This window comes from Ascaphus truei, chromosome 6 (genome assembly GCF_040206685.1).
Source record: "Ascaphus truei isolate aAscTru1 chromosome 6, aAscTru1.hap1, whole genome shotgun sequence".
Classification (NCBI taxonomy): Eukaryota; Metazoa; Chordata; class Amphibia; order Anura; family Ascaphidae; genus Ascaphus; species Ascaphus truei.
In genome coordinates this window covers 76,556,492-76,578,096 of record NC_134488.1, presented here as the reverse complement: position 1 = coordinate 76,578,096, position 21,605 = coordinate 76,556,492, and the positions used below count along the sequence as shown (strand labels likewise).

The 21,605-nt window shown below is 44.9% G+C and overlaps 1 protein-coding gene across 1 annotated transcript in view; it reads right to left on the bottom strand.

Annotated features, from left to right (window-relative positions):
* The window catches only part of LOC142497291 (glutamate receptor U1-like), a 67,111-nt gene that overhangs the window by 3,252 nt on the left and 42,254 nt on the right, over positions 1-21,605 (bottom strand). Inside the window, exons 7-10 of the mRNA XM_075604878.1 lie at positions 15,343-15,569; positions 3,665-3,762; positions 2,564-2,784; positions 1,845-2,070 (exon numbers count right to left, since the gene is read on the bottom strand). Of these exons, the coding sequence (XP_075460993.1) occupies positions 1,845-2,070; positions 2,564-2,784; positions 3,665-3,762; positions 15,343-15,569 (772 nt within the window). The remainder of the gene's footprint in view (positions 1-1,844; positions 2,071-2,563; positions 2,785-3,664; positions 3,763-15,342; positions 15,570-21,605) is intronic.

Here is a 21,605-nt window from a genome sequence, read left to right as displayed (position 1 = left end):
AATGATATTGCAGGGATTAGGCTATTCAGCGACAGTCTCCAAATTGGCAAAGAAAGACTGGATTCACCAATATATTCTCTTAAAATCAAAAATGAAGAAGACCGTGGCAGCTTTTGAACTGACAATGGATTTGACATCACCATTAATGATGTGGACCCTCTGCAGAAAACAATGCAAGGACTTTCATTGAAGCTTCATTTTTATACAGACAGGAGAAGGCAATAAGTTAAACTTGTCAGGGAATCTAAAACAATAGAAACCTCATTAAATTGGTTATTGATTTATAAGCATTGCTTGTACAGCACTAGCGGTAGTTTATCCTACAGGAAATGACAAATTATTGTATTTTAATATAAACTGGAAGATATATTCTATTACAAACGGGTCAGGACTAATAGAGTCAAAAAGATCAATTCTGAGATGGGTAAATGAAGCTATTTTTATGGAATATCACCAGTCCAAGCATCTAATTCCTAAGGACTAAAAGCTAATTTTACAAGAGCGGTGGCTAGGACGTGGCCAGAGACGGCGCAGGCATCAGCAGAACAGTACATGGAAAAATAGTCAGGCATTTACTGATGCATTACAAGCTGAATGTTCAAGTCTCATGATGCAGTATTTGTCTCCCTCCCTTTTCTTTCTAATTGCTGTAATAATTCCCTCGTGTGCTGCTGGATAGACAGGGAGGATAGAGAAACGTTAACTTGTTGAAATGTTGTTTTCCTTCCATCCATGATGGAAGCGCACATATTTTCCCTCCCTTCATTCAATAAATATTGTGTTTAAGTCTTGTGTAGTCATGATTTTCATAGTTGCCATCAACTCTGATCCGGAAGGGGAAGGAGACACCTTTATAAACCAGGTCAAGTTTTTTTCCCTGTCCTACATAGGGGGGGATCCTGACTACCTTAGGCCTGGGACATAGTAAACACTTTTGTGCTGTTGCTTGCTTTTTTGCTGTCCTGGCAGAGGAGACACCAAGCACGCTTGGGAGGCGGGTATCACTGTGTGTGTGTGTCACTTGGTAGCTGTCAGTGCGTGTGTGTGTGTCACTTTGAAGTGGTCTGTGTGTTTGTGTGTCACTGGGGAACCTATGTGTGTGTGTATATTATATAATATTTTAAAAATAAAAAAAAAGACGTGAGAATAAATTATTTATTAACATTGTGCAACTTTGATAAATATATTCACACACACACACACACACACACACACACACACACACACACACACACACACACACACACACACACACACACACACGTCTCTTCATATTTTCTCAGCCTCCGCACGCATCAGCAAGCATGCGGAGGGAGAAACTATAGCCGCACTGATTACAGATGCAAGGGCTTTGTGCATCTGTTCAGCGCGGCTCAGCCCGCCTCAGCGACGCTGATTTTACTATGTCCTAGGCCTTCTTGTTTGCCACTATGGTGGACTGAATGAAATACATTCCCATTAATTCAAATTTCCCCTTTTCCACTCTTGGGATGTGTGGTGTTATCCTATGTCTCTTTCTGGAGAAAGGTTACATTGAGGACGCAGTGTATGTTTTAGCTTTAATTTTCTTTTGCACGACTACAGGGTATGCAGCTGCTACACAGCGTGGATTTATGATATATTGTGGTTAAGGAGTAAGTATTTCAGTATTCCAACAACTAAATACACATGACCTTGGACAAGTCATTTTAGCTCACTTTGCTCCAGGCACCAAGCTGACTATATGCTCAATGGGTCACAACACAATATATTTCTTGCACTAAAGGGTGCAGGAATTTATAAACTGAATTAGAAGGAAATTATGACATGTAGAAAACATTATTGAAAACCATGAACTAAAATACCTAATGAAGCAGCAATGCCATATCCTCTGGTTGTAATAACCTCAGGGGCCCGAACAAGGTCACAGTGTTTAGCTACAACAAGGTCCTGCATAAAAGACTCTCCCAGAAAGGCATAGTTTGATTCCTTCACGCGTCGCATTCCTTCATCAAAAGATTTCACCATAACGTAATCTTTTCTTTTATCCATGTACTCGTAAATCATTCGAGAAGTTGGATTCTTGGAGTTCTGTATGAAAGATAACAAGGGACATTTCACACGTAAGGAGATGAAATAGAAAGCACAAACTTCTAAAAAGGATCATACAAAATATTGAGTCACTGCACCAAAGAGCTAACAATCTAGTTTTGGGCCTAGAGCACAGGAAGATAGTCTCTGGCCAACGGTCACAAGGAGATCTGATAAGGGGGTTTGAACTGGATGCAACTGCTTTAAAGGCAGGGACATTACCACTGAGCAACGATTACTTGTCACTTGTAGGATGTAGACCACCTCTAGTGCTGTGTCTACACATCAATGCTTATTCACTCAGGAGAAAGGCACTGTTAACCCTTCAGAATAGTTGTAACTATACAGTAAATGCACCTTTTTTTGGATCATAAATATATAGAAATACTTGTTTTTCGTAAAACTGAAGGAAAAAAATACATATTGGATTATTGGTAGGAAGCGGTGGACAGTAACTTTAAATTACAATTGAAAACGATTTTAAAATAAACACCTTGAAGTAGTTAAAAGTGGAGGAGCCTTCAATTGTTCCAAACTCGAGGGTTCTTTGTTTCACCAGGTCCTCAAAAGTCTGAATGTTTGGTGTTTGTTCATTCCCGGAGTTTAAAAATGCTGCAAAGCTGGCAATGTATGCGGCCAACAGGATAATAGAAAACACCCACCAGATAACAGCTATTATGCGGCCAGATACAGATTTTGGATGTGGTTCAACACCTATAGACGTAGAAAATAGGGAGCTGAGAATCATGTAGTGCAGCAACAAATATACAATACTGTACATACAAAAGGACCCAGCAGAAACTATGGCCTATATTTACTAAGAAGTGATACTCCACAAGACAGCTTACAGAACATTCATTATGAATTGGGTGTAAAAGGGATATATTTACTAAGGAGTGTTACTCCTCAGAGCCAGAAGCCGCCTTACAGCTAGCGATGGGCAAATTATTCGCGAACATTTAAATTCACCACGAATATGACGTTTATTCGCAAGTTCAAATATTCACGAATTGATTTAAAAAAAATGGGATTTGCTTACCTTAAAAAGATGTGCAAACATGAGATAGATACCTGGTAAATATGCTAACAGGGTAAGCAAATGACTCCTATAAGCATATTTCACAGGTATCTGATCATGTGTGTATTGAAGGGATATACATACAGTAGCACATGAGATGGATTCCCCCCTCTCCCTCAAAATAAATTTGCAGCATCGCCGGGAGATGATGTTACAACTTTCAACTTGTGACCCTGTGATAATAGTGGTACACATAGTGTAAAAGGCAGCATAAAAAATACTACAAATATCTTGGGAACCGGACCACGGATCAGCTCCGCGACTCCCCCAAACCCCAAGTACTGTAAGCATTTTGTTTGGAGGGGGATTGTTGCTTTCAATTTTACACCTCAACCACTGGGATTTTCTTCTTAACTGGAGAGAAAAAAAGCACTTGAAACATTTGCAATTTACAGCTTTGTTTGGCCAATTCTCTGAATCCCATGTCAAGCAGGTGGCACTGTTGCTTTAAACCTTTCACCAAACAACAAGATAACCTGTGCTGTGTCTTGCGAGAGGAATTACATTATCTCTTACCTTGCAGAGTAACCGCTCCCGCTCCAAACCAAAGGCTATTCATGAAGGTGAATTGTTTCTGTTCACTGGAAATTTCCGTCCATTCAAAAGGGCTTAATCTAATAAAACATGTATTGGTAATAATTATTTTTTTTATATCATTCATTGATTGTAATCCTTATGCACTTTTCAACCAGCCATGAAAGAGAATGTCTAAATAGACATTATACAGAAAAACTCACTGTATTCCCATTAAAAACAGTTTTTTTTTCTTTTTTAAATAAAACATAAGGTTTCACCTATGAAAACTGTTTGATTTATTAGAAGCTTTTAAGAACACATCTGTGGAGGGATTTAGTGGGCATCTCTAACAATCACTATTATCTAAGCGCTTATCTTAATTATAGTAAAAGAGCCAAGAAAAGTAACACCATTTTATTGCTATTACTAGCCCTGCCAGATAAATATAGATTTTTTTTAAAACCTATTTTTACATTCTCAAATAAAATTGGAGCAGTAACTGACTGCTAAATACCTCCTCACATTGTAGCGGAAGTGCCACAAATGAGAGTTTTTAATCACTCACTATAATGCATACATTAATAGTACCATTAGACACAAATACAACATGTTTAATGTCAGAGGAGACAGTGAAATATAATTGAGAACAGTAAAACAAAAACAGATCATGTAGTAATGCTTTAAAGGGCAGTCCCTCCTATTGATGGCAGGAACATTTAGATGTTGTTTTGTAATGTCTATTTCTGCATTTTAAACATCTTCACTGCTAAGGCAGTTTACCTGTGCGTCGCCAAAGGGAATTTAAAGATTTTTGCAATTACATTCTTAAAACATGATTTGTGTGTTAGTTTTGTTATACTGTATATCCTAGTAAGCCTTACACCGTTTCTTTCAGAGCACGTTACACTTTTAGTAGCTGCTGGTGCCAAATATATATTCAGTCAAATAGACCAAACAGCTGTGTTGAGATGCCTGGGGAAGGGGCCTGTGGGTGACATTTGAGTTACAATCAACAGACAGTTGCTATTGATAACTGATGATACGCTGAGTTAATCATTTCTGTAATAGAAGTTTATTTCTTAGTATGGAGGGTGGGTAGTTCAGATATCAGATATGACATCAGTGTTAAGCTGAAAGGCACATGTAGATACCATGTTAGGAACATAATATTTAGAGTAGGAGGACTGACTCTAAGGTTTTCTTTGGATAAATACTGATAGATTATTTAGCTCAGGGAGCTGAGAGATAGGTTAACAACAGAAGAGAAGCGGAGCCAGGTTTAAACATCACAATACCAAGATCAGACAGAAGGATTCCGCCCAAGAAAACAATTATTATGCAAACATCTTTGAAGATATTATAACTTATTTGATGTCACCGCCATTTTAATACCATTTCTGTATGCAAGTTTTTATCTTCATAATAAACATTGCTTTCTGTGTGCTAAAATCAGAATGCAGAGTTCTGTGTCAGGAATCGGCGTTCTCCACGCTCCCCACACAGAGCACTCCCGCCATGCAGGGAGCCCCTGGACACACAGCTCCCCGCCCCTGCCGCCGTCGCGGGATCACTCCCCTCGGCGATTCCTCTGCTCACCGCCGGGCGTGCCCACGCCCTCCTGCACGAGTTACGGAGCACGCTCAGTCTGCACACTCTTCTTCCCGTCCCCCGGACCTCAGGCTCCGCCCCCGCACACTGCACGGGCATACTCAGGTTACCAACAAGACTCACCTGGCCTGTTATGCCTGCACCAATCTGCAGTGTCTCCCTGTAGCTCTTCCTGTCCCGCCTCCATTCCTAATTGGACCTTCCTGCTTTATCTAGCTCCTCTCTGCTCTCAGTCTTTGCTCGACATAGTCTCTGTATGGAAGTACTTCTGGATTCTCTCAGTGTTTTCACAGGTTCTGACACAGCTCGTACGACTACCCCCTCTGGCTCTCGATCTCGGCACTCCTTGGACAACGCACACTCTGGTAACCCCTTGAACACGGCTTGGACAACGACCTATCTCCACTCTCCACTCCCTGACTTTGGCAAGGTATCCTTCACTCTATCTCTACAACCGGTACCGGCAAGTATTGTCTACCTTACTACACCTGGCCTGGCAACGCTTCATACCACACTCCGGACACGCTCCCTTTGCTGCGGGTGCATGTATTACCACTTCCCCCTTCAGCTCAGGGGACGGGTCTGGTCTGCGGGCAGCACCGGCGTAACATTATGTAGAGCCCACAAGACGCAAACCAGACCGAACTACAACAGTTTCTCTCTAATCTGCTTCAGCAAAAACAGGCCATGGCGGATCAAATTGTGGCACTTACATGCCAGGTCGCAGTACTCTCAGACAGGATACCGACCGCGGCCCCGCCAGATGTAAGCCCCCACTTCGCAAGCGCAGTTAGCAGCTCAGATGTAAGGATTCCTCCCCCGAAGCCTTATGCAGGTGAACCGCAAGATTGTAGGGGTTTCCTAAACCAGTGTGAGGTGCAGTTTGAAATGCCCCCCCATCTCTACAATACTGATCTCAAGAAGGTAGCCTACATTTATAACCTCCTCACTGGTAGCGCCCTGGCTTGGGCTTCCCTGGTTTGGGAGCAACGTTCTGACCTTACCCAAGATTACCCGGCATTTAAAGCCAAATTTCAACGAGTATTCGACTCTCCCGCTCGTCGGGAGATGGCATCTGTTTCTCTCCTCCAGATCACTCGGGGACGGCGAATGGTGACACAGTATGCTGTGGAATTCCGGACTCTAGCAGCCGAGACTAACTGGGGACAAGAGGCTCTCGTCTCCGTATTCTGGCAAGGCCTGGCAGATCCCATCAAGGACAAACTCTCTCGCCAATCCAGGCCGGATCAATTGGAGGTCCTCATTGATTTGGCTGTCCGAGTGGATCAATGTATCCAGGTACGCCGTTCAAAGCGTCAGCGCACTCGCTTCCATAACTTTCAAGTTCCGTTCTCCAGTACTCCCAGCAACACTCCTGCTCCCCCAAGTGCTACCATACCTCTTCGTCCTGCACTGGAGTTGCCAGAGCCAATGCAATTGGGGGTACAACGCATCCGCACACCGATACGGCAGTTCCGCTACGCCGGGGGATTGTGTTTCTACTGCGGATCCATGGAACATCTGGTTCGGGAGTGTCCAGTGCGTCCGGGAAATGGGAACACCCAGTGAGTACAGAGGGGCTCTCTCTGGGTGTAATGTCTCCACGTCCCCTTTCTAAAGGTGAACTCCCTAAAAAACTTACATTTCCAGTCTCCCTTTCAGGCGATAAGTTCAAGACTTCTACCACCGCTTTCATTGACTCAGGAGCTGGAGGAAACTTCGTTGATCTTGAATTCGCCAGGTTAAACCGCATACCGCTCGTGAGAAAGAAGGTTCCCATCGCACTCATCGGTATCGATGGACGCCCTCTCACCCCGGCCCACATCTCCTTAGAGACGGCTCCCTTGCTTCTGTCCTCACATCTGCATAAGGAGATCTTAGTTCTCTATGCCATTCACGCTCCTGGGATACCCATCACCCTTGGTCTTCCTTGGCTACAGCTTAACAATCCCCTCATTGACTGGACTTCCTCTGCTCCCATTTCCTGGAGGCCGAGGTCAGACGAGACTCATCAACTGCTGGCCAATACCTCTGTTCCTGAAGTTATTCTACCTTCTGTTTACCATCAATTCCGGGACGTTTTCAATAAGGTACAGTCAGACCTCTTGCCACCACACAGGACTTACGATTGTCCAATCGATCAAGTTCCAGGTTACTCCCTACCCAAGTCCAAGACCTACCCCTTGTCGTTACCAGAATCTCACGCTATGGATGAATATATCCAGGAGAATCTCAAGAAAGGCTTTATTCGTCACTCCAATTCCCCAGCAGGGGCTGGGTTTTTCTTCGTCAAGAAAAAGGACGGGTCGTTGAGGCCTTGCATCGACTACAGGGGTTTAAACCACATAACTATTAAAAATCGCTACCCCCTTCCCCTTATTACCGAACTGTTCGATAAATTAGAGGGGGCCAAGATTTTTTCCAAGTTGGATCTACGTGGTGCCTATAACCTGGTACGCATCAGGAAGGGGGATGAATGGAAGACGGCCTTCAACACGCGTAGTGGACACAACGAATATCTGGTAATGCCTTTCGGCTTATGTAATGCTCCCGCTGTCTTCCAGGATTTTATCAACTACGTCTTTCGTAAGGTACTCAATATTTTTGTTATTGTATACTTGGATGATATCCTGATTTTTTCCAAAGATCTCCAGGACCATTTACGCTACACCTCCTACATCCTTTCCCGTCTCCGTGAACACCATTTGTACGCCAAACTGGAGAAGTGCACTTTTCATCAGACCTCCACTCCGTTCCTGGGGTACATCATTTCCTATGAGGGGTTTATGATGGACTCCAGTAAACTTCAAGCAGTCACTGAATGGCCAAGACCCAACTCTCTCAAGACCATACAATATTTTTTAGGGTTTGCTAATTATTATCGTAAGTTTATACAGAGTTTTTCCACCATTGTGGCACCCCTTACTGCGCTCACCAAAAAAGGAGCTGATCCTTCTGCTTGGTCATCCAAGGCCATCTCCGCCTTCGAGACACTCAAGGAAGCCTTTATTTCCGCACCTATTCTTCATCATCCAAACATTGAACTTCCCTTCATCCTGGAGGTTGACGCTTCTGATTGCGGCGCTGGTGCCGTTCTTTCTCAGAGGCCCACGCCCCAAGATAAGTTACATCCCTGTGCATATTTTTCCAAGAACTTCTTGTCTGCCGAGAGGAACTATGACGTGGGTAACAGGGAACTTCTGGCCGTGAAGATAGCTCTTCAAGAGTGGAGAAACCTGCTGGAGGGGTCGAAAGAGCTGTTTACGATTCTCACGGACCACAAGAACCTTCTTTACATAGAGAACGCTCGACGCCTTGGTCCACGACAGGCTCGTTGGGCTCTTTTTTTTTTTCTCGATTCGATTTTCACCTTTCCTATATCCCCGGGATCAAGAACGTAAAGGCAGACGCACTCTCCCAAATACATTCTTCTGAAGAGAGGCCAGAGGAATCTTTGGAGACTATCCTTCCGCATGAGAGGATTCTCGCCACGTCTTCTTTCAAGAATCTTGACAAGATTTTGCACTCCCAGAGACGCATTCCCAAGGACTTGGTCGTTCCCGACAAACTCTTTGTACCTTACAAATTTGTTCCAGAGGTCCTATCTTGGGGTCACTCCTCTAAATCTGCAGGTCATCCAGGTTTTAAGAAGACTACTGATCTCATTCGTCGGAATTTCTGGTGGCCAAGGATGTCTCAAGATATTCTGGAGTTTACCCGCGCATGCCCCACGTGTGCTCAACGCAAGACTCCTCGTCAAAAGCCTCAGGGTTTTCTGTTACCCCTTCCAGTTCCCGACCGCCCCTGGTCCCACATTTTGATGGACTTCCTCGTGGAGTTACCCAGGTCCAGAGGAATGAACATTATCTTGGTGGTCGTGGACAGGTTTTCGAAGATGTCCCATTTCATTCCTCTTAAAGGATTACCCACCTCCCCCGCCCTTGCTGATATCTTTACGGAGCAGATTTTCCTGATTCATGGGATCCCTTCGTCCATTGTTTCTGACAGAGGTTCTCAGTTCGTATCCAAATTTGGAGAGCTTTCACAAAGAGATTGGGCATCTCTTCTTCTTTCTCTTCCGCCTATCATCCTCAGTCCAATGGACAAACGGAGAGAATCAATCAATCCCTGGAGAAGTACCTGAGATGTTTCATATCCGATTTCCAGGATGATTGGGCTCAACTCCTCTCTTGGGCAGAGTATGCCGTCAATTCTGCCAAAAACAAGTCTACCCGGGAGTCGCCCTTCTTTATAAATTATGGGTTCCACCCTCCCTGTCTTCCCATCCCCAACATCCCTTCTGGAGTACCAGCCGTAGATGAACGCATTTCTTCCCTCCAAACCGCATGGTCCAGGATTCAGTCTACCCTTCTCAACTCCTCCCGCAGATCGAAACTACAGGCTGATCGTCATCGTCGTTCGGCACCCAGTTACAAACCAGGGGATTTGGTATGGCTTTCCTCTAAGAATATCCACCTCAAGGTACCATCTCCTAAACTGGCTCCTAAGTTCCTGGGTCCCTTCCCTATTTGTGAACAAATCAATCCCGTGGCATTCCGGCTCCAACTACCACCCAGTATGAAGATTCCCAATGTCTTTCATGTGTCCCTCTTAAAACCATTTATCTCCAGTCACTTCTTTCCGGATCAGACTCGTAAACCGGATCCCATTACTGTACAAAATAACGAGGAATACGAAGTTCACTCTCTTTTGGATTCTCGCCTATCCAGGGGTCAGTTCCAGTTCTTGGTGCAGTGGAAGGGCTTTGGCCCTGAAGAGAGATCCTGGGTACCTTCTAAGGACATTCATGCCCCGGCCCTTCTTAAGTCCTTCAGGAAAAAGTTTCCAGAGAAACCGTTCTTGGACCGTCCTGAGGCCGTTCCTGAAGAGGGGGGTACTGTCAGGAATTGGCGTTCTCCACGCTTCCCACACAGAGCACTCCCTCCATGCAGGGAGCCCCTGGACACACAAAACTATCCTGCCTTACCGGCTTCCACAGCTCCCCGCCCCTGCCGCCGTCACGTGATCACACCCCTCGGCGATTCCTCTGCTCTGCCGGGCGCGCCCACGCCCTCCTGCACGCACAGCTGCACCATCCACTGGCTCGGTTAACGTGCGTACACGAGTTACGGAGCACGCTCAGTCTGCACACTCTTCTTCCCGTCCCCCGGACCTCAGGCTCCGCCCCCGCACACTGCACGGGCATACTCAGGTTACCAACAAGACTCACCTGGCCTGTTATGCCTGCACCATCTGCAGTGTCTCCCTGTAGCTCTTCCTGTCCCGCCTCCGTTCCTAATTGGACCTTCCTGCTTTATCTAGCTCCTCTCTGCTCTCAGTCTTTGCTCGACATAGTCTCTGTATGGAAGTACTTCTGGATTCTCTCAGTGTTTTCACAGGTTCTGACGCAGCTCGTACGACTACCCCCTCTGGCTCTCGATCTCGGCACTCCTTGGACAACGCACACTCTGGTAACCCCTTGAACACGGCTTGGACAACGACCTATCTCCACTCTCCACTCCCTGACTTCGGCAAGGCATCCTTCACTCTATCTCTACAACCGGTACCGGCAAGTATTGTCTACCTTACTACACCTGGCCTGGCAACGCTTCATACCACACTCCGGACATGCTCCCTTTGCTGCGGGTGCATGTATTACCACTTCCCCCTTCAGCTCAGGGGACGGGTCTTGTCTGCGGGCAGCACCGGCGTAACATTCTGTTACGCTGTTGTCAGATATACAAAATACATAGGACATTTTACAACAGCTAAAGGTATCTTGCGAGGGGTCACTTTAAACTGTCATACAAAGGCTGACTGTATTTGAACCCCCCTTCTTCCCTCCTTGAAGGCAGAATTTTATTCTCACAAATATGGGGATACCGTAAAGGAGGGAGGCACAACTAAGACTAAAAATGTGCTAGTGGGATCTTGTGGAATACAGTACAAATGTTCAAACACTGTGTAAATGTATATGCAACATGTTTAGGGATTGATTCGCAAAACATGTACCGCGAGTGTGTGCGTGTGTGATTTGTGTGTGCATATATCTATATATATATATATATATACCATATCATATTTTAAGTTATGGTGGGTGAAAAAGGCAACAAAAAACCTCCACCGTTAGCATATAGCCAATAAAGAATATCACTTGTGAGCACATTCACATGTCAGACAGGTCTGCAACCCTGCCTTTCACCATTATCACCTAGCATACAGTGCTCCCACTGCAGCAAGGAATTCTGGGAAATGACATACAAATGAGCACACAATGTGTCACCTTTTGCCTGGAATATCCATTCACATGGAGCCCATTTAAGGTTGAAACATGTCTGGGAGTGGTTTGTACTTGCTTTGCTAGTCCCATGCTGTGCTTAAAAGCTGTGTGAACGGCGATGCATCATCTTAAATGGGCTCCATGTGAATGGATATTGCAGGCTAAAGGTGACACATTGTGTGCTCATGTGCATGTCATTTCCCAGAATCCCTTGCTGCAGTGGGAGCACTGTATGCTAGGTGATAATGGTTGAAATGTCCCCACGACCATTTGTTATAAGGGGTCCGTGTGCAGGTGCCGGCACAATGTTGGAGTTCTAATAATTAGTGTGATACTGTAGCAAGCCTGTCTCTTCGTAAAGACTTTGATACCCTTGTCTGTAATGAGGATCCCCTCTCTGTTTAATCACTACTCCTTTAATCTAGTATGCTGCTGATGCACTTCCAGCTCCACTAAGGGAGCCTTTCTATTACCTAGTCATCCAGCTCCGCTGAGTTGTCCTCCTTATGGCCTGGTTATCAGGTCGCAACAGCTCTCTAAGACAGGGGCTGCTCTCTTCAGGGTCTCTCTAGCTCTCCCCACTCCTCCTTACTTCCTTGCATGCCCTGGGTGCGCCAACCTCTGAACCTTGGCCCTGATTGGCTGCAATGTCATGTGTTCCTATTTCAGCAGCAGGGGCATATGGGAGTTGTAGTTCTGCTGCTGCTGCTCTCAGTCATCGACTCCTTACCAGCAGCAGAAAGAGAGGAGCCAGCCAGGGGGCAGTATGCATAGCTGTATCCTATCAAGGGGTTACATATACAATTACGTTTAGTTATGCAAAGAGGTAACGAGATCTTTGAAAAAAGTAGAAGGCGTTTAGGACAAGTGAGACTATAAATTGATGATATGGGATGTGGGAGGAGAATCCCGGATGAAGTCAATTTGATTGATGAAATACGTATGAAGAAGTCAGTACTGAGCAAACTAGGGTGAGGTCCGGAGAGCGTATGGAGCATTGTCTGCAAATAACGTCTGACAAGCAGAATACCAGTGAAACATGGAAACCGGAACTGAGCAAATGGAAGGGATGGAGGGGACAAGCCAAGCTGACATCAGTGGTGATTCTCCCTCAACCAGCACAGATATGAGACAGGACAGGCTCAGTATTTTATGCTATTATTCATATTAACTTTGTGAGTGAGACTATTTACCTGCTGCTAATTATATTTATATTTTCTTTATATACTACATTATATATTTTCTCTCTCTTTTTTGTCTTTTGTTTTTTTATTTATTTTGTCAGTGTGTTTGTTCGACTGTTTATCAAGGCCGCAGACAGCTTTCCCAGGGCCCAGGACTAAAGTTTCCACCGGGGCCCCCCATCCACATGTCGGCGACCTTGCGAGAACCCCCCCCCCCGTTTCTCTTACACTTCCCCCCTTCTCACACACCTCCTTACACTCACCCCCCTCTTACGCTCCCTTGTCACCCTTTCCTTCACTCTCCCACCCCCATGTATTTTTCTCCCCCCCCAACACTCAATAACCTCCCTCCCCAATATACACACACAGTGACACACACATACACAATATGCCCTCCTCCCCAAACACACACATACAAATAAGCCCTCTCCCCCCTTGTGTGGGTAAAGTGCCTGAGAGGGTGGTGTAAGGGGGGCCTGGGGCATGTAGGCTTAACTGGGGCCCTTGGATGGGCCTGCTGGAGGAGCATGGCCAGTACAAGGCAGAGACCAGCAGGCTCGCGGAGGCCTGGAAGGAAGGGACAGATGGGTGGTGCCCCAAGAGAAGAGGAGGGCCCTGCAGTAGGGAAGGGAGGTATAGATGGGCAGCGCTGAGGGAAGGGGAGGGCCCTGCAGTCATACAGGAGGTAATGGAGGGGGGTGACAGCCAGGAAAGGGGAGGGCCCGACTTGTCTGCACAGAGTGGAAACTGTAGTGTTGCTGACAGGGAGGCCGGGCACCTTAACTGGGCAGCCTGGGACAGCAATCTCGGCTGCCCCCCCTTTCCCCCCTATCGGCGGCCCTGCTGTCTATATTGTTTAGATTGTCTTGGTCTTGCATTTTTTACCACTAGACAACTTCTTATATATATATATTTGAAGAACACTATTTTTAGGGACACTAGAGATATATTATTCTTGTCTATGAGTGTGATTGTGAGGCTTGCAAACCTCTAGTTTGCACACTAGAGATATGCTCACCATCTGGTAACACGATCAACCTGTATGTTTTCTTTATGTTCCTTTCCCAAGTTTCTCCTTACATACTGTATGTGTAAACTATGTGCAATGTATTCCCTATAAGAATGTTGCAAAGGATTTTAAATGTATGGTATTTGGGTCCATGGCCAGTGTTACCTAAGCCCGCCCAGGTGATCCTCTGGCAGTGTCTTGGCCTGCCATGCTAATTTTTGATGGTCATGTGCAGCCCTGGCAGATTGAATTAGGGCCGTGTGCAGAGATGTTCTTTGTCCCAGACCAGACTCTCCGACACTGTCATAATTGACCCTGGGGTATAACTGCCCTGTACCAGCCATCATTCTCCTTTCTTTGCTGATCCGAATTCTGAGAGAGACTCGTTGCGAGACTCCCTCTGTATCCTGTGTTGATTTGTGTGTCCTGTATGGAGTGTCCTGAGCCCGTTGTGCTCGGTCACATCCTGTAAGCCGTGAGCATGACTCTGCTCATCAACAAAGGTGTCTGTATCCCAGACACAGTAAGTAGTTTTCTCGGTCGGAAAAAACTTGTTCAGCACTATGTACAAGGAGCTCTGTGTGAGACTAACTCACTCCGGCAGCATCTCTCCTACCTTGTGCCCGAGATGCTCTTCACACTTTCCCAGAGGATGGGAAAGTCATCACTAGTTTTGGCCCCTTTCAGCTTGTGAGCTGATTTATTTCTCTGTTTGTTTCCTGCTTTGGGAACTTTCACTTACTTGGCCCTAATGGCAATCTCCATCTCAGTGCCTGGAAACAAGAGGACTTTGGTGGAAATATTGCAGTGTGTTACCTCACTCTACTTTACCTTGACACACCTCCCATAATCTTCCCCACAGAAAGTTACCTTTGTTATCTATGTTGTGTGTGATTCACTGTTAGCATTTGTTAAATAAACCAATTTATTAAACTCCTATGTTTTGTCTGGTGATCCAAACGACCCTTGTACTCTGATTGTGACAATGAGACTTTCACATTAATATATAGCTATGACTAGGATATTATAGGTGATATGTCCTACATTTTTTTTTGTTTAGAGCCACTAGAGTAGATCAGGATTTCTAAAGAGTAGCACTACGAAAACACTTTCTCTTTCTTGCTCACCATCTTTCTCCTATCTTACAACACACCTCTCTAAGGAAGCATTTGAGTAGCTCCCTTGGCTGGTACTATACATCTCATATGCATTTACCATGACCCCTTGCATAGACACTTACCACCCTCCTACTGCCTCTGTAAGTTCTCTGTACTTACACCTTGAGATTACAAGCTCTTCTAGGAAAAGACTCTATTTCCCCAATGTTTACTTTTAATTCTAAAGCGCTTATTCCTAGTATGTCTCCTGTTATTATGTCACAGGTATTACTGCTGTAAAGCGCTATGCACATATACACCAAGGCACTATACAAAACGATATATATCCATACATAGATTAACAGCAATTGGGTTTGTAGCATAAAATAACTTTTATGAACAAGCATCGTTTATGTGGTCTAAATAAGAATGTGTTGGTACTAAAAGCTATATATCTCTCTGAGGGACCGAGATCTACAAATTTGTAAATTAATTCTTACCTGCCAACAAGAAACAGACAGAGGCTGGTGATCAAGTAAGCAATTACAATTCCAATCCAAGTTTCTTTACTGAAGGGACTCAAGAAACTGAAAAGATATGAACTCTCAATAGTAGCATCTTTCCTCAGCAGTATGCCGGTACCAGTTTGCATGAAGGGTTTTGTGAAGGATAGCACTTTCTCTCTAGCTGCAGTGATTGTTAAGGTTGCCACTGCCAGATCAGCTTCCTGAAGAAACACAATGAAAAAGAGAAACATACTTTGGTATGCAGAGGCCATCTCACTTTGATGACGTTTTCTCAACGATGTGGAGGCCTTCCCTTTTGCTTGCTTAGAAGTGGACCATTAGATGGAACGGTCGGTAATTTGTGTTCTGCTAGAAGGCTTCAACTATGCACTCATTTGATGATATTAATTATCAGAATTCCACTCATGAATATCCTGTGCTGGTAATGCAGAAGCGTTAAAGAAGGGTAAAACCTCCAGCTAATTTGTGGTCCCCTGGTGACCCTCCTGGTTATGAGATACTGCCTTCAGCAATAATACTTGCCAGTGGACACAAAGTGACCACGGGGCCAGGCTCGCTCCAAAGACCAATAAAAAGTTGCAACTTATTTGGCCATAATTGTACGTTTTTTATTTCAAAGGAACCACAAAAAATATCAAATCTACTTTACTGGCAATTCATTCTGGAGATAATTGCCGCTTTAAGGTGCAATCCGACATCCCACCTAAAATCAATGTTAAGCTAATCACATCACATGAAGCAGGGGTCAATTACAAGTACTACACTCTTTTTAAAGAGGGGATTGCACCTTCGAGAACACCACGTTTCACCACACATACTTCTTTTAAAATGTAGTAATGAAATAATAGCATTAATCTTTATTGCACTGTTGTGTGGCCTTCAGGATCAATAGTTTTTTAACCCATGGTATTTAACATCCTGTGTCCCAACACACAATCTCCTCATGCCTGGCAATAAAAAGTCAACATTGTTCTTTAGGTGCATGTCCGGTACTAACTCTTCAGTGCAATTTAGTTTATGACAAGAGTGTGACGATAGCTTATGACAGGTTGTAATTTACACCAAATAACTGGGTTGAACTGAACGAAGCTTAGATATAATAAAGTATATTTATTCCTTTGGATAGGTGAACACACGAAATAATACAGTAACAGACAAGAAGTACACTTACTTTGGGGATGGGGAATGAGAAGTATCATGTAGCATTTCACCAGCAATCAGGTAACAATTCAGATGTTATCAGAAGACCAAGGATAAAGGGTGGACAACAGTTTATAAACCTTTTGTAACCCTATCCTTAACATTAAGTACAGGTGATTGGTTTTCAATTACCTGTAGCCACTCACTAACATGGGAACACATTTGGATACACGCCCCCGGCTAGTTGGCACATGCTCAGTTGGGCTCTGGCGGTCTCATTTCTGTAGCCCCACATTTGCATCAGGAATGCCAGCTAGTCTACCAAACGGAATTCCTGGCAGGATTTTCTTTGTTGTGAGGTGTGAAATGGGACACTTATAGACTGCTCTGGTTTGAGCCGTCTCCGCCCTCAGGTAAACAGTGAGGGTGACAAAATCCTTTGAACAATACTTAAGTCCTAGACATTAGGTCGCCTCTCTGGCCATATGCTACCCTGGTATGCAAAGGAATTTCCTCTGGGTTTTATCCCTGCTTTGGGACACAGTATACAGATAAAACACAAACATATTAAAATATCCAGTTCCGTTGGGTCCAGCGGGTCCAAACTTCCCAGTTCTCAATGCCGGTACTGGGACACCCTATGGTCCAATTTGCGACTTGCTACGACCTTCGGAACAGGAGTTACACATATACAACTTAAACCGTTTCCTATTTTAATACAATAAACTCCGCTGTAAATTAAATCACGTTTTTTCACTAAATCCCCATTGAAAACAACGGGCTCCGCTGCCATAGACTTTCAATGGCAAACCGCCGCGGTTGGCGGCTATGGGAATCCGCCGCCATAGGCTTTCAACGGGGCTACGCCGCCGTTAAAGTCAATGGGGGTTTTCCGCCATAGCCGGTCAATGGATATTGGCTGCTATTGGAGTCTATGGGAAAAGTCCCGAACTTTCAACGGTTAGTCCAAGAGGGTCAAGGATGGTTCTGCAGCGATGCCGGAGCAGTGACTACAGGTACCCCAAACCCTGATCCTCTGGACCCTCCGGAACCGGAGATATGGATTCCTAAATTTCAGTTTTTTACACTTAGCCGTTTTCTTGAGCTGTTTCTGCCGCCACCATTGTAACCTATGGTGCGACCCGTTCTTCTCGGTTCGACCCTTGTCGGGGGTCCAGGATTCGGGGACCCAGATGTGGTCGAGTGGGGGGAGGCCTAGGAACTAGGGGCAAAAAGAATTTTATTTCTAGGTGCTCTAGAACTGTTTATTCCCACGCCACTTGTCGTTGAACTTGACTGTTAAGTGATCAAAGCTCTCTTATTGAAAAAGTATCCGCTTTGCGGTTATGTGGTTTGGACGGCAGCCAACTCGTTCCTGGAAAGCTCCTTCGAGGAATCTCCATTGAAGTCAATGGGCCCATTGACTTACAATGGGAAACCGCCGCTCCTCCTCTCGGACGCCATCTGCTGGTCTTCACAGGAAACAGGACCCAAACAGCAAGATTCGCCATTGAGACACATTGAGCTCCAATGGCGGCCTATGGGACCTGCAAAATGGTTCCTGAAAAGGCGGGAACATTACACAAAGGGCTATAATCACTAAAGAACTATTAACCCTTGTACTCCCGGATGGATCCTAGTGTGTGTGTGATGCAGACACTAATTAAACCAGATGTTACAATAAAGCATGGGAACAGGGGAATATACATTTTCATGTCATAACAAGGGTTAAATCACATCTCTGGACCTCAGCCCAGTTAACCCCTTGTCTCCCTGGTGAGGTCAGGGGATGGCCAAATGGGGTGCAACCCCTTTAATCCCGGGCCACCCCCTTTCTCCCTCTACAAAGAGTATAGTCACTCGACACATACAAGGCATTACGGTGATGTTACGCAACTTTTTTGTTGTTAATGTTGTAAATAAGTCTAATTGTACTAGGCTATAGATCTTAAAATATGAATCTATTGACCTTTGAAATAATGCCAGATTGAAACCATCAGGAAAAAGTGCTCTCAGTGATTCCAAAAGACGTAGAGTGGAAAGCTGTTCAATTCTTTGTTTAATTTTAGTACTATATAGCTATAGATATAACTAGAATAAATCAGTTGCACAACAAGTATCTTGTATAACAATCTTTGATGGGAATGGCAGAGAAATATATACATATTAATTTGACTTCTGCCACTCCTCCTCCCTTATTACCTCCTCTCACTCCCATCTACAAGATTTCTCCCATGCTGCACCCTCTCTACCATGCACCCTCAGGCTCTCTACCAGCTTTCAGACATTTAAAAGTTCCAGGAAAAGTCACTTTTTTAAGGAAACCTATCTGGCACACCCTAACTTACACCCCCAAAACCCTATTGCGACCCGCTGTGCAACTGGACCAAACTCCAAGCCATCTGACTCCCAAACATACAACACCCAACTTTATGTAATTGATGTCACTCTGTACCCCCACTGTACCACACTGTGTTATATGTTGGCGCTTTATAAATAAACAATGATAATAATAGGAAAAGGCACTGGGAGACCTCTATTTCTATTTGTATGGTAGAGACATTGAATTGATGTATTATCTTTGCAATCATTAGATGAAGACGGGAAATGTTTACGCCTCATTGGCATATTATATGCAAATGATATAGGTTCATGTTACTGATTATCTAACAATATATTGATTGATACAGCTCTGAACTCGCTGAAATACAGAAGATTTTCTTATATGAGCACATTCACGTCTCGGACATGTCCACAACCCTGCCTTTCCCTATAGTCACTCGGTATACAATGGTGCCACTGCAGCCAGGAATTCTGGGTAATGACATTTTTAGCTTTGCCGTATGGTGGAGAGTTTTTGTCTTTTTGAACTCACTATAACTTATTTTGTGTACCTGGTTTGTAACCACTACCAGCTACAAGGCTACATTGCAAGTTCAGTAATCATCCTCACACTGATGACACCCTTTAAACAGTTGTCTATGACTAGATATGCTGACCATGCACTTTTGCTTTAAAAGCTGTGTAAATCGTGAGGCTTGTTGGAATCCAAAAAACAAACGATGGATGCACACGCTCCATAGTGTAATAAACTAACAAATGAATTTAATAAAAGCACATGGTAATATATGCACTCAAAAGAAGAGCGTAAAATAGAGCATTAAGAGTGAAATCTCAACAGGTTACCAGCAAGCACAGACCCAGGGGGAGAATGGCAGGGATTGGTTGAATAGCTATAAGTTTCACTGCATATTCAGAATCAATACATTCGCTATGCACAGGGTTTGATTAATCCTTCTCAACAAGTGTGGAAGCCTCGGCTTACAGAAAAACCACATTCCTCTCTGAATGCAGTGACCTCAGTACGACTGGAAACGTGACACGGACCCTGTTCTCCCCCTTCCCCCCCCCTGCCCAGTGCGATTGGATGTGGTGTAACCTTTGGAAAGCTACCAAAGTCTCCAATTACTCTTTAGCTGAATTTTCTGAAGAGGACTGCTTTACCTCTTTGGAACACATTACATATCCCTTTTGGTCTTTCTGATTGTTCACAGTTTATTAATGTAACCCCTCCCTGCTCAGCTCAAAATGAGTGTTACATAGAGATGCTGTTATTTATGTACAGGTGGTACTCACCGCCTCTATTTACCTTCTGAGGGTACTGGCGTCTTTGCTAGTTGGTGATGTGGGCAGAGGAAGTAAGAAAGGGTGCCAGGAACTTTCATCAGACAAGCGATTTGCTTTATTTACATCTTGTATCACACACACACATTCTTCTTCCCTTGTGGCTCAGGCATCATCCCAGGAAGGTACATGGCTTCTCACCCATTTCATTCTTGGATACTTGGCAATCCCATGCAAATGGATCTGAGGCTTTTCAGCAGCCCAACGGACCTTTTATAGAGCTACACTTTCCTCAAAGATGTACTGTACACTGTCACTCTGTGAATGGGTCTTCTAGTCCCTACCTTGGCGGCCAGTGTGCTAATTGCTAATAGAACCTGTCTTTAGGCATATCCTTTGTGACACACTGGGTCTCTATTCAAGGAGTCCCCTGGCATGAGTGTCACACACATCCACTATGATGGTAGGACTCACGTTACCCTATACTATGTGGCCCTATCTGAATAAGGGACAGTTCCCTCACTATAAAAGAACAAAATATGTCCACTAATCCTAAACATATAGTAGCACATTTAAACTGACATACCCTATATACAATGAGGCTCCTCTTGTCCCCCAGGAACCTAAGGGCCTTGACGTTTCTGCTAGTGTTGTACCAAGTCCATTTTTTGACAGGTACTGGGTACCCAGGGAAAATGGGCAATTTCACCGAGTCGGGTAGCATACACTTACTTGCAGCCAGCAGCAGAGGATGAGGAAGACAGCTGCAGAGGATGAGGAGGACCGCGGCGACATCGTGGGAGCAGCAGCAGACGTCCTGGTGGTGGTGGCAGCAGATATCCTTGTTCAGCTGTGGGAGCAGCGGAACACAGCACAGTTGATGCCGGGGAGAGCCAGGGAACCATGTGACCAGAGGAGAAGCGTTCCTATTGGACATCCAGCTCCTCCCCGACTGTCCAATAGGAATGCTCCTCCTCCGGTCACATAATTCCTCGGCTCCATCTGCATCAGCTGTGATGTATTCCGCTGCTCCCACCGGCTGAACAAGGACATCCTCTGCTGCTGCTATCGCCACTAGGATGTCTGCTGCTGCTCCCACAATATCGCCGCGGTTCTCCTCACCCGCCGCCACCGGCTGCAGGTAATTGTTTAATCTTCACAATCTTCAACAGCTCATATATTGCCTGGCACCGGCTTCCAGCCCCCTGCTGCTGGGTCCGGGTAATTTCTGCATAGCTGAAAAATCGCCAGGTACTGGGTAATTACCCGGTACTTGGTACATCATTAGCTTCTGCAGCTCTTATATACCCTTCTGTGAGGTCACCATCCCCCGGTTACAGTGGGATAGGTTTGAATATTGCTCAGTCATCCGGACCCAGGTGGCAAATTAATGTGAAGAAAGGGGACTGAGCACTGCAAAAAATAGGCTGGCTGGAGACGAAAAAATAAAATCCTTTTATTAGGCATATCCG